The following is a 12,960-nucleotide window of genomic DNA, read 5'->3' on the forward strand; positions in this document are numbered from 1 at the left end:
AATCGAAGTGGATCTCGTAGCTGTAGGGTGGAGATGGGGAACCGACACGTGGTTGTCTGCAGTTCGTGGATGCTCTGGCTCCTCGGGTTAGTTCGTGGATCGGTGCCGTCAGCACGTCCCAACCGTTCGATCTGTAGAGCAGGAAATGGACGGTGCGGCGCTGTCCTCCTCAATGTCCCTTCCAGACTGTGAAGGTCAGGTTCGTTAAACTTAACCGCCGTTAAGAAACGAGCGCCTCGGATTCTCAGAGTGCACGTGTCGCTTTGCGATTGGGAGGAAGTGGTTTTCTCGGCTAAGATAGAAGCAATCAGGCAATTGGGAATTTGGGAGGAAGTGTTTTTGTTTTTTGGTTTGAACTTTCCCAATTCTCCACTTCTCTGAGTCGGAACTGGGCAATAGTTGAGAGTACTCATGACCACATTGCGTCCCGTGGAACCGTCTACAATACCATTAAAAAGGTGGATCAAACGAGAAAAACCTAATGGATCAATCCTAGTTTTATAATATCCACTCGTTAAAGACAATTTGTCCCAGATTTGAGACGAATATAAAAGGGCTTTCGTCCCATATTTGAGAAGAAAAAAAAGGACCTTTGTCCCAAATTTGAGGCAAAGACAGCTTTTGTTTCAAACTCCAATTTAGACAGTTTTTGTCCAACTCCAATTTAGACATTTTAGACGTGGAGGCCGGGTGAAAATGACCCATTAGAAAAAGAGTCAAAATCCATTCCTATTTTCCTCAAGTGGCCAAGGTGAAAAAAGGAAAGCCCATTTTGACTATGATGCACACCCCTATTTGTTCAAAATTTGTTAAAAAAATGGGTAACTTCATTGAAATTTTTTGAATTTTCACTCAATTTAATAAATTTTTTTTAAAATTTCAAAATCTCTTAATTTAGTCTCTTAAACTTTTAATTGCTCTCAATTTGAATCTCACGGTCAAATTTAACCGTTAAAAATACCAAAAAAGACTCAAATATCCCTGATTTTCGTTTTTTTTTTTTTAAAAAAAAAAGAGTTTTGGAATTAAGGGTAAAGTTAAAATTTTATAAAAAAAGTCAGGAGTATAAACGTTATTTAACGTTTAAAATTTGACAAATATGTTTAAATTAATTGCAATTGAAAGTTTAAAAGACTAAATTAAGAAATTTTAAAGTTTAATGAGGTTTACTAAATTGAAAGTTCAGGGTATTCAGCCTCTGATCCAGCGTTTTGATTTTGTTACTTTTCTGCCTGAATATGCATGTGATTGTAAATCTTATTAATTATTATTTTTTGAAAAATAGTTAATGTTGCATGGAGTTCCGGTAATTATTACTCCTTGTCCTTATTATGGTCGTTGGCTCATTTTAGACACGCGGGAAAAAAAAAAACGAGATCCAGGTAACAAAGACACGTCGCTCTGGGCTGGACTGGGCCAAAGTGGACCCAAACCCAACCAGAAAGTCCGGGACTTAAATGCGTCAACCTCAAAATAAAAAGTTTTCCTCCAATTCACTGCGAATTCATGGCGCAGCCATATCTTTCTATTTTGAGCGGAAATAAAATGAATTGTTTTATAGTTAGTATTATATTTTATAGTATTTAATGGTGTCATATTATTTAAAAATATAATTTAGACTATATAATTGTTCATTTTAATTTTTATTTCACTTGAAACCGAGAGAAATCATATTCCTTTCGAGACATATATGCATTCTTAATAGAGTATTGATTTAGGAAAAAAATTATAACCCAATTGAGAGGAAAATTTTGTTCTATGTTAATCAATCCATTCCATATATTCCCTAGGTTTTAGATAAATTGAGATGATGACCACCAAATAAGTTACCAGGAGGCAGGAGGATATAGGGTTCAAACTTGGAATGATGCTTTTATTAAAGATGTCTGAATTTCAAAGCAAATAATCATTATCCTTTGCAACTAAGCAATAATCCTGTTCTCTCTACAAATCTTTTATTAAAGATGAGAAAAACTATCAGATTCATTTCATTCAGCTTATTTATGTCACTAAAAAAAAAAACCCTTTTGTCTACTGATATATATATATATTTTCTCAAATAAGGGATTTAAGGCTCGATCTAAAAGTATATAATTTGAGAGGGTTTATGAGATAAAAAGAAAATTGATATTTCAAACCATTTAGGTCTTACTTGTTTAGACGATTTCTTAAGCAATCTAAGAGATCGGGCTTAGGCCGTATAAACAAATGGAGCCCGAACAACCTCTCAAATAAATCTTGCATGGAATCTAAATTCTACCATAGTTTACTCATGCCACATGATCCAACATATGTATTGACGCAAATGACAAGCATTACAAATAGGAAATAACGAAGAAAATTCCTCATCCAATTAGAATAAAAAGGGCAGCCTTCATTTTATTCTTAAAAGTTTCCCCATTACATAAAATAAAATAAAAAAAGCTAATTAAAGAAGAAAGATTAGATGGGCTGTAGTTGTCACTTGTCACACAATCACATCTTACGTCTACTTTATTCTTTGCTTCACAAAATCAGTCAAATACTTTTGGACTTCTACGTCTGTATTCATACCCCTGCCACGTGATCATGTCATTGTTTATTCTCCTCATCCCTGTGCCCTCCTCAACTTGCCCGAGTGGTTCACTTTCTCCAACTAATTCACATTTATAAAATTATGCAGTATATTTTATGAAATTATGAAAATATGCTAAAACACATCATTCCAACAACCAACAATTATAAGAGATTCTTAGATTTTTATTATTTTTTTTTTTTAAAGAACTGATCTAAAGGTTAGTTGACATTGTCACATCAGCATTACAAGATAACTATGAGATAAAAATATAATTTATAACATTATTTTTTTGTTTTTTATTAAAAAATATTGTATACTACATTTTTATGTAACACCTATCCTACAACATTGATGTGTTTGTAATTGTCACGTCAACATTGTGAGGTAGATGTGTAATATAAATGTGGTTTATACCATTATTTATTTTTTATTTTTTGTTTTTTGGTTCAATAACTTGAAAAGGAGTAGGGCCGATAATTTGTGTTTGGACGTTGGATTCGGGTTGTTTGGAAGCATTGATATAAGAATATATATATCAACCCTAACTAAAACTATTTAATTAAACGGGTCAGATCATTCAACCATAACCTACTAATTTCACGTTGGGTTCGTTGTGGGTTTATAGGTCTTATTAAAAATTACCAACACTAAATATCGCATGTCGGACTTGGATAATGTCGAGGCAGTATACGATTATCTAGATCAACCTTAACTCAAAACACTTAATTAAATAGGCCAAATCTCTTAACTATAAACTGTTAATTTTGTATTGAGTTCAAATACCAAGTAAAAAATTGACGACCCTAAAAAAAAAAAAAAAATGTAAAAGACAAATGAAACCGTAAGAGAATCTCTAGCAGACTAAGTAAAATGCACATATAAGCTAAATGATTGCCCATTTTTTCACATTGAACAAATTAGGTAGAGGCTAATATATATTTGGTGGCAAAGTAAATAGTAAAAGACTATTATTCACTGGACTAAATATTTTCTTTATTCCTTTTCTCTTGTCTCTTTCTTTGTACGAGGTCACATCGGTAATAATATAATGAAAAAAATTAAAAAATAATATTTAAAAGAAATTAAAGAAATAACGTGTTGGAGTTCACTTTGAAAAAAATGGATAAAATAAATAGAACGTTTTTATTGATACCCACGAGCAAAGCATACTATGGAAAGACTCACTGAAACAGTGGAACTGGAATGTTCGCGCGAATCACCTATCACGAGCTGCGTCTGCGGGCACCCCCGACTGAGGCCCAGAGTTGTCTCGTCGAATCAAGTATGGTAGCGTCCGTCTCCTTTCCAAAGCAATTTGCCACCCTTCATTTGCTTCCCACGTGGATTTCTATTTCGTCTTGTTGTTTTCTTCCGGGTTTTCACCTTTTAATCTTTAAGCGTTCAATGCACTTTTTTTGGTTAACCCACATAGCTGTTCTTTCTTCAAGAGTGTTAAGGTTGATGATTGCAATCCGCCTAATTCCATGTAAGATTTTGCCTTTTCCGGTTAGTTCGTCATCTGGGTCTTTATTTTCACCTCTATTCTTTTGGTTCTTTTTTTTTTTTTTTGCCTTTCTCTCTCTAATTATTTCTGAGGATTATAGTACTTGGCTTCATGGATGAGATATTCTCAGTAACATATGGGCTGTAGGCTTTGATTTGAAGAGAGTATCTGATTCTAGTTTATGCTGTAAGATGCTAGCTTCCATTTTTAAGTGCTCGTTGCTTTCTTATTGTAATAATGATTGATGATAAAGCTGAAGAAAAGAAATGAGAAATTCTGAAGCATATGGCTTTCAGACGGAAGCTCAAAAAAACCTACGCCAACCAACCCAATTATCAGTACGGCGCCTGGTTGAGTTGTGGTGTTTTTGGGTCCCAAATTAGGAAAAATATTTTATTTGAGAAAAAAATATTTTATTTGAGCTTCTTTCCCTTTACTGTCTCTTGAAACCAGTCAAGCATCAGTGTTGAACTAGTTAACTAAGTTCTGTTTGTTTTACCATGTTCTATCAGGACTTAGGCTTTTGTAATCCGGGTCTCTAATATGGTTTTTGCACAATTATATTTTTTTGTTCCAGATGGAGGTTCTTTATTCTAAGATCTGATGGGTAATTCTTTGTTCTCAATTCTGCACAAATTCTATCGCGGAAACCCTGTGTCAGATTAATCTTGGGGCAGGTGAAGATAACTGTTCCACTTGTTCAAAATGAATCTTATTTGGTTTATGTTGTTACTGCTTCTCCATTTCGGGGTGTTCCCATATGGGTTTAGCCAGAATGTTTCTTCAAGACCTGCTGTTGTGAATGTTGGAGCTGTTTTTTCGTTTGACTCTACCATTGGAAGAGTTGCCAAGATTGCCATCGAGGAAGCTGTGAAAGATGTCAACTCCAATTCCAGCATTCTCCATGGAACAAAACTTGTTGTACAAATGCAAGATTCCAATTGCAGTGGTTTTTTTGGCATGGTTGAAGGTACTTTATTTTCCCTCAATTTACTGTAAGTTGCTTGCTGGATTTGTGTATCTTTATCATTGGAAAGAATTCTGTTCTTAAAAGAATCCAACAATCCTAATCGGATATACTGATTATTATGTTGTATTACAGCTTTGCATTTTATGGAGACTGATATAGTCGCTATCATAGGCCCGCAATCTTCTGTAGTTGCCCATATTATATCCCATGTTGTGACTGAACTCCAAGTTCCTCTATTATCATTTGCGGCTACAGACCCGTCTCTTTCTTCCATTCAGTTTCCTTTTTTTGTTAGAACTACTCAGAGTGATTTGTACCAAATGACGGCTGTGGCTGAGGTTGTTGATTATTATGGTTGGAAGGAGGTAATTGCAATTTTCATTGATGATGACAATGGACGGAATGGTGTATCAGCATTAGATGATAAACTAGCAGAGAGGCGCTGTAGAATCTCCTACAAGGAGGGAATTAGCCCCGGGTCTGGAGTTAATCGGAGTGAAATTATGGATCTGATGGTTAAGGTTGCATTAATGGAATCTCGGATTATTGTTCTGCATGTAAATCCTAATTCTGGATTCATGGTTTTGTCGGTGGCCCGGTATCTTGGAATGATGGGCAATGGTTATGTGTGGATAGCTACTGATTGGCTTTCATCTGTTTTAGATTCTTCTCCTCCTCTTCCTTCAGAGACCATGGATTCAATGCAAGGAGTTCTTGTTTTGCGCCAACATACACCAGATTCAGATCGAAAAAGAGACTTTTTCTCTAGGTGGAAAAAGATAACTGGTGGTTCTCGGGGGTTGCATTCGTATGGGCTTTATGCTTATGATTCTGTTTGGCTGGTTGCTCATGCTATTGATGCATTTTTTAACCAGGGAGGAGTTATTTCATTTTCTAATGATTCTAGGTTGCATTCTGTAGGAGGTAATCTCCACCTTGAAGCAATGAGCGTTTTTGATGATGGAATGCTCCTGTTGCAGAACATCTTGCAGAGTAACCTTGTTGGCTTGACAGGTCCAATTAAATTTAACTCAGATAGGTCTCTTATTCTCCCTGCATATGACATTATTAACGTGATTGGAACTGGTTCTCGACGGATTGGTTACTGGTCAAACTATTCTGGTTTATCAGTTGTGCCTCCTGAGATGCTCTATGTGAAGCCACCTAATCGTTCAAGTGTGAACCAGCAACTGTACAGTGTTATCTGGCCAGGAGAGACATTATTAAAGCCCCGTGGATGGGTTTTCCCAAACAATGGGAAAGAGTTGAAAATTGGTGTACCTAATCGAGCTAGTTTCCGGGAATTTGTATCGCAAGTGCGAGGGACTGATACTTTCAAGGGTTTCTGCATTGATGTATTTACAGCAGCTGTAAGCTTGTTACCTTATGCTGTTCCATACCGATTTGTTTCCTTTGGAGATGGTCATGAAAACCCAATCTACACGGACCTTGTAACTTCGATCACAGCGGGTGTGAGTACTACATTATAAATTTGGTTTTCAGATTTTAAATTATAAAGTTAATTCTTTTACATGTGCTAAATCTCCCATTTCCTTGTTACAGAAGTTTGATGCTGCTGTTGGTGACATTGCAATTGTCACAAATCGGACAAAAATTGTGGATTTTACGCAGCCATTTGCTTCATCTGGACTTGTTGTTGTGGCCCCATTTAAGAAACTGAATTCTGGTGCTTGGGCTTTCCTGCGGCCATTTAATAAATATATGTGGATTGTCACTGCTTCTTTCTTTCTTCTAATTGGAATAGTCGTGTGGATTCTGGAGCATAGAATAAATGATGAATTCAGGGGCCCTCCTAAGAAACAATTTATAACCATTCTATGGTGAGTTATTCAGTGATACACTCACTTCAAGAATATGTTATGTATGTGATGTACATGTATATGCACATAAAAGACTATAATTAATTAGGATAATACAGCTCTTGATAGCGGTATAGCAGGGGATTGTTAGTGGCAGAATATTTTGATTGCTGCCCTATGCACTAAGGATTCTACATGCACTAAGTAGTCTACTTGACATATAGCTGCTAGATAAGAAGCAGAGACGTCAGTTGTGCCAAAATGCTCATTAAATTAAAAACATTTCAAGGTCTGACGTGGAAAATATTATGAAATTTGGTGTTTTGGGGGTTGGGAGGTGGGGTTTACTGGTTTTTCTTTTCTTGATCCTGCCTCCTTCTGTACGGTTAAATTGCTAATCATATTTTTGTTAATACCAGTTGAGGTATATTAAGGGGCCACTAAGTCATGTTACATAATTTAATAGAGTATTTATATTAGTCAACTTCTAAACCAATAGAACATCTTGCTAGTATTCTAAGTTATTTGTTTCTGATGCATCTTCTGTTTGTTAAACTTGCAGGTTTAGCCTCTCAACTCTGTTTTTCGCCCATAGTAAGTAGAAGTCGGGTCCTTTTGTAAACACTGTGCTAATAGCAGGGCATAATGCAGTGTTTTTAATTTTGTTGAGTTGCTTTCTCTATTCCTTGTGCAGAAGAGAATACTGTGAGCACCCTTGGTCGTATGGTGCTACTTATATGGCTCTTTGTAGTTTTGATAATTAACTCAAGCTACACTGCAAGTCTGACATCAATCCTCACAGTGCAGCAGCTGTCCTCCCATATCAAAGGGATTGACAGCTTAAAGAGTAGCGATGAGCCAATTGGGTACCAAGTGGGTTCTTTTGCTGAACACTATTTAGAGGAACTTGGCATTTCCAATTCTAGGCTCGTTCCCCTTGGATCACCTGAAGCATATGCTTCAGCCCTTCTGCTTGGTCCTAAAAAAGGCGGTGTTGCTGCAATTGTTGACGAACGCCCATATGTAGAACTTTTCCTCTCAAGTCAGTGCAAATTCAGGGTTGTAGGTCAAGAGTTCACCAAAAGCGGATGGGGTTTTGTGAGTATTTGCTTTCCAGGAGCTTTCTTAATGAGTTTTATAAAGATTAATGTTATAAATGAAATCTTTATTTTACATCTATCCCACAATGCTGATGTGACAGCCCCAAACAACCATTAGATAAGAATAATGTTAGAAACTAAATTTTTATCCCACAACTATCCGTAGTCCCAACCAATCAGTTCTTGTTAAACAAAAATGTAGGATAGTTGTGGGATAAAAATGTGGTTTATAACATTACTCTTAGACCATATTTCAATTAAGTAGTAAGACATCTATTAAAAGAATTAGAAAGGGCATATGGTTGCTGATATGTGTTATTTACTTGATTAAAGATGGATGTACTTTAGTAAATCTCTTTGTAGACTTTAGCCTATTGTAAATGACAAATAAGTTTGACATTTTATTGTTCTTTTTTTTAACCCCTTTTATTGTCCTTCACATGATAGGCATTTCCACGGGACTCTCCCTTAGCAGTTGACATGTCAACTGCGATTCTACAACTGTCTGAGAATGGTGATCTCCAGCGGATCCGTGATAAGTGGCTGATGCGAAGTGCTTGCAGTTTAGAGACTACTGAAATTGAGTCGGATCAGCTTCAGCTTAAAAGCTTCTGGGGCCTCTTCCTTATTTGTGGGATAGCTTGCTTCATTGCACTCTTCATATATTTCGTGCAGATTATGCCGAAGTTATGCCGTGCTGCCCCTTCAGAATCTGTTTCACCTGTTTCACGTCACTCAATTTCTGGGCGTGTTCGGAGATTGATATCATTGATGGACGAGAAGTCAGACCACTCAAATAGTGGAAATAAAAGAAGGAAAGTGGAAAGATCATTATCCGACACTGATAAGGAGTTGGAGAGTAATCCCAGGAGATAAACAAATTAAAGTGACTGCTGGCATCAACATCAACTCAGGCAGTTAACTCATCTGTTTTATCATCCTTAATAGTAACTTTACATGTCAGTAATTTAGATTATAACTACCTATCAAAAAAAAAAAAAAATGTAATTTAGATTATAACTGTTTATATGCGCTTGTATCGGTTATTTTGTCTTTAAAAAAAAAAAGAAAAAGACTTTATTTTGTAGGAATATGTGCTGGAAGCATTTTGTATTCCAAGATCCTGTTTTATACATGTCAATGGATTTCAATGCCAAATGTGAAGCTGACGTTGAAATATGCTTCATATTACTTTTTCATTTTTGGTCCTAGATCTATCTACAATATATCGTGCTCCTGACTGTGTGTTGTATATGTGTTGCATGGTCAATGGCCTGTTGACCCCGTTCAACTGTAGGGACTTACCGAGATGCTCGGTCAAGTGACGATCGACGTCCGTCCGACTAAGTGCTACAATTTTCAACAACCTTACACGTTCGGTTGAAGCTCGTTTAACTGCGAGACTTCATCGCGAGGTTCCATTCAAACGTGACTTTTTTCTTCTATCTGTTTGAACACAACTCGGCCGTTTCGTTTTATTTTGCTTTTTTAGGTTTGGACTTGTTTTTCTCTATAAAACCCACTAACGACGGCTTAGGCCACATATTTTTATTATTTTTTTAAAAGACACTTAAAAGATTGAGTTTTCTTCTATTTTGCCTTAAATCCTTGATTGTGTTCTTGATTTTGAGAAGAGTTGTAAGTTTTGTGTGTATTAATTTTGCGACCCATAGATAAGTGGATATGTACAGTCAGAGACATTTTACATATGCACACACACCCACGGCCTATGTTGCAATAGATATTCAAATGCCCTAGGCCATTGTACATTCCTCTTTAATTTCTAGTTCTTTATTTATGCCTTTCCTTTGAGGTGTTGTGTTTGGATGGTCCTAACTATTGGATTTGGCATCAAATTTACTTTCCACAAAATTGAAAATATTCCTGCTCACAACTGAAGTTTGAATTGTTGAATTAATAATACTAGAAGATTCATGTAGAAAATGTATTAAATTCAGTTAGAATGTAGAAATGCCAGAGCTTGCTTGCTACAGGGTATGTCTCTTCTCTCTGTAAATTTTCATGGTGCATTTGATCATGGTGTCGAATCTGCGTTGAATTATGATGGTGTTCAATCTTTCTCTTTCAAAAAACACCTTGGTATTGTCATTAGTATAATATAAAATTGAACGTTGCAGTTTAAGCACCCGAGCCTCACCTTGTTCAGACTATCCAAACACCAGTATGCTCAAATGTCCTCTCACTTAAAATTGCGGATGGCACATATTGCAATTATATATGAAAAATACTTGAAACTCAACACCCCAATTCCAATTTCCATCCCTTAAAGAGGGATAACTTTTCAAACAAAAAAGCCTTTGATTGTGGGGAGGTTTTTTATGCTCAACTTTAACCATGTGCATCGATCTTTATCTTCTCCCAATGAAAATACCTTTTCTTATCCCCTACCCTTTTTCAGACAAACCTACAAAATATTCAAAACCCCTCACAATAGCATCCCATCTTTTGAAGTTCGGTGGTGACCAAATCAAATCAAATCATTGTTCCTCAGTACTGAACATATTTCACATTTACTTATAGTAGCAACAAACAATACAAGAGCTGTCAACCACATTGAGACCTCTGTCGTCATTCTTTTAGTCATGCATCACTGTTGAGGATACCGGCATCTTCCATAACCTAATCAATCAGTAATAAAACAAACCGAAAAAACAGTAAGCATATGTGTCAGTTTGTATAGATTTTATAGTAAAAAGGGTATTTTGGAGGTCAAAACTTGGGGGAATTCGAGAGTAATTAATTAAGAATAACATGAAAGAAAAAACAAAATGTAAGTGGGAGAAAATGTGGTCTGTATTCTTACTTGGATCACCGAAGGTAACAAGGCCAGTGCCCTTGAAATCACAGTTCCAATAGTTCCTCCCATGCATCTGATAATAAGCATTCATGGCATATGATGCATGTGCAATAAGCTTGTCAGGCTGGAAACAATCCCCACTCTCATAAACCTCCCTGCAGTCCACCCCACCAGGTCCACAGCAGAAATCCAACACAGCTTGAAGCACCTTCTCATCAGCATGCGGCTTGGCCACGCACCAGACCGACGGACCCCTATATCCACCGGAGACTTTCTCACTAAACCCAACTGTCCCTCCATTGCTGCAAAACTGGCAGCTCAAATCCACATCATATACCTTAGACCCATCCCCATTGAAAATCCCAAAATTTCTCTCGCTCGCATCCCCTTCTTTTTTGTTTTCATTGAACAGAGCAAACACAAATATCTCAACCTTATCTTTCGGCTTCATGGGTGTCCCTTTATACGACTGCGCACGTTCAATCAACCTAGAGTTGTAAGTCTTTGCGTTTTGTGGAGTAGCCGCTGTATCACCGGAGCCCCCCTTCGATGGCCACCCCGACTCCGATACTGTTATCTCGATTCTCCGGTTTCCAAACCCCAGAGCATTGATCGCCGACCTGTGTTAAAACATAAATTAAATGATGAAATTCATCTATTTAAATAAATTTTAAAATATAAATTAAATTATTAAATTTAACAACCTGATAGCGTCAATTTGTGCATCCAACATGTTGGTATACGAATACCCTTTTGGGTCATGGACGCCGTGGGTGTCATTTCCTAGCAATGCATACTCCAAACTGACTGTGCTGGGGTTGGCTCGGTACGCAAAATATGGATAGGCATTGACCATAAACGGTGCTCCGGTGTCAGCTAGGAAGCCGGCAATGGCTGTCATCGTCGGCATAAGGTTCAAGGCGAAAGTTGAAGCAGAGGGAGGAAACGAAGAAGCAAGAACAGCCATGCTATGCGGCGTCGTGACCTTCATCTTACGGTCGAGCCCACGGGATACAAGCGCTGAGTGCATGTTCTGCATGGCTTGAACCAACGCGTTAGGCTCGAGCTTGTCATCGTCTGTGGTCAAGTACTCGTTCCCTATGCAAATGGCTACGACGGAAGTGGCGGGAATGAAGGGGACGACGCGGGAGGCGAGCCACTCGTCGGCGGCGGAAACGTCGGAGCTGACGTTGGCTACGTGGGAGTTCTCGACGGCGACGATGAGGTCGATCCCGGTGTTGGAAAAGGCTTGGAGGATGTCTGGGTTGGAGTCGTAGATCTTGACCTTGTCGATGAGAGTGGACTGGAGGAGCTGGGCTACTTTCTTGGGTGATGGAAGGTTGTTGCCGAGGGTGCCATAGTTTATGCCAACGCCATAAACATTTGGCAATGGCTTGAGCAGAAGGAGGAGGAGGAGAGGAAGGAGGTGGGTTTTAGCCATGGCTGTAGTTTGAAACGATGGTACTGGAGATTATTAGGAAAGGTGGGGATATATGTACCAATATTTGAGATGAAGATTAATGCAAGTGGTTTTTTGGGAATTACATGTTTGATTTTATCCGGATATATATATATATGTCTTAATGTTTCTTGCCATGATTTTATGAAAGAAAAACTAATTACAATGAATCATGGTTCATAAATATAAGTGCAAATGATACGGTAGTTTGAGGTTGAGGGTAAAGTCAAGGAGCAACAGTTTTCGGGTCCGTCTGATTCAAAATCCAGATCAAAAGGCAAGTAGTGGGCCATCGGCCATGCGACTATGTGAGTGCTACGCCTGATGATTGCCTTGGTATGTGGGCCACAAAAAGAAGACGACAGAAAATAATACGCGTCTCAAACAAACATTGTCCGGCGTTTAGTTCTCCCAAGTATAATTAGTGTTCCGGTTTAGAGTTTCTTAATCTTAATTTTTTTTAATCAAATTTGGTCAATTAAATTAATATGAGAATTTAATAAACAGACTTAAAAGATTTTTTTTTTTAACTAAGATGGAAAGAAAACTCTATCCATCCAATAATTAGGTGAAAAAAATGAAGTTTGTAGGATTATGACTCAAACCTTAAGGGCATTGAAACTTGAATCTTTGTTATTTTTTTGGAACTTTGTGAGAAACCCCAAATCACTACTCAACCCAACAGCGTGGAGTTCAGAACTTGATTTATAAAATATGAGGAATCTTTTATAG

The 12,960-nt window shown here is 37.4% G+C and overlaps 2 protein-coding genes across 3 annotated transcripts; one reads left to right on the top strand and one right to left on the bottom strand.

Annotated features, from left to right (window-relative positions):
- Positions 1 to 3,734: 3,734 nt before the first annotated feature.
- LOC132189226 (glutamate receptor 3.3) lies at positions 3,735 to 8,954 on the top strand. 2 transcript variants are annotated; one of them, XM_059603848.1, is made up of 7 exons: positions 3,735 to 4,043; positions 4,639 to 5,031; positions 5,164 to 6,503; positions 6,595 to 6,872; positions 7,414 to 7,445; positions 7,546 to 7,949; positions 8,399 to 8,954. In XM_059603848.1, the coding sequence occupies exons 2-7, from the start codon at positions 4,767 to 4,769 to the stop codon at positions 8,825 to 8,827; spliced, it is 2,748 nt and encodes a 915-aa protein (XP_059459831.1). In that variant the 5' UTR covers positions 3,735 to 4,043; positions 4,639 to 4,766; the 3' UTR covers positions 8,828 to 8,954. The 2 variants fall into 2 exon arrangements, with proteins under 2 accessions (XP_059459831.1, XP_059459833.1); XM_059603850.1 differs by having other exon boundaries at positions 3,735 to 3,839.
- Positions 8,955 to 10,377: 1,423 nt separating this feature from the next.
- LOC132189853 (glucan endo-1,3-beta-D-glucosidase-like) lies at positions 10,378 to 12,292 on the bottom strand. Its single transcript, XM_059604667.1, has 3 exons — positions 11,474 to 12,292; positions 10,776 to 11,389; positions 10,378 to 10,591 (listed from the first exon to the last, which is right to left on the bottom strand). Exons 1-3 carry the CDS (start codon positions 12,208 to 12,210, stop codon positions 10,560 to 10,562), a joined length of 1,383 nt encoding a protein of 460 aa, XP_059460650.1. The 5' UTR covers positions 12,211 to 12,292; the 3' UTR covers positions 10,378 to 10,559.
- Positions 12,293 to 12,960: the final 668 nt, after the last annotated feature.

The sequence above is a fragment of the Corylus avellana genome, chromosome ca8 (assembly GCF_901000735.1).
Source record: "Corylus avellana chromosome ca8, CavTom2PMs-1.0".
NCBI classification, from domain to species: Eukaryota; Viridiplantae; Streptophyta; class Magnoliopsida; order Fagales; family Betulaceae; genus Corylus; species Corylus avellana.

What these genes read in the sequence shown, in the direction of transcription:
- LOC132189226 (XM_059603848.1), top strand. Translation starts at nt 4,767, where the DNA reads ATGAATCTTATTTGGTTTATGTTGTTACTGCTTCTCCATTTCGGGGTG. An exon ending in TTTTTTTGGCATGGTTGAAG is followed by an intron (nt 5,032 to 5,163) that starts GTACTTTATTTT and finishes GTTGTATTACAG; the next exon opens with CTTTGCATTTTATGGAGACT. An exon ending in TAACTTCGATCACAGCGGGT is followed by an intron (nt 6,504 to 6,594) that starts GTGAGTACTACA and finishes TCCTTGTTACAG; the next exon opens with AAGTTTGATGCTGCTGTTGG.
- LOC132189853 (XM_059604667.1), bottom strand. Translation starts at nt 12,210, where the DNA reads ATGGCTAAAACCCACCTCCTTCCTCTCCTCCTCCTCCTTCTGCTCAAG. An exon ending in GCACAAATTGACGCTATCAG is followed by an intron (nt 11,390 to 11,473) that starts GTTGTTAAATTT and finishes GTTTTAACACAG; the next exon opens with GTCGGCGATCAATGCTCTGG. An exon ending in TGTTACCTTCGGTGATCCAA is followed by an intron (nt 10,592 to 10,775) that starts GTAAGAATACAG and finishes CTGATTGATTAG; the next exon opens with GTTATGGAAGATGCCGGTAT.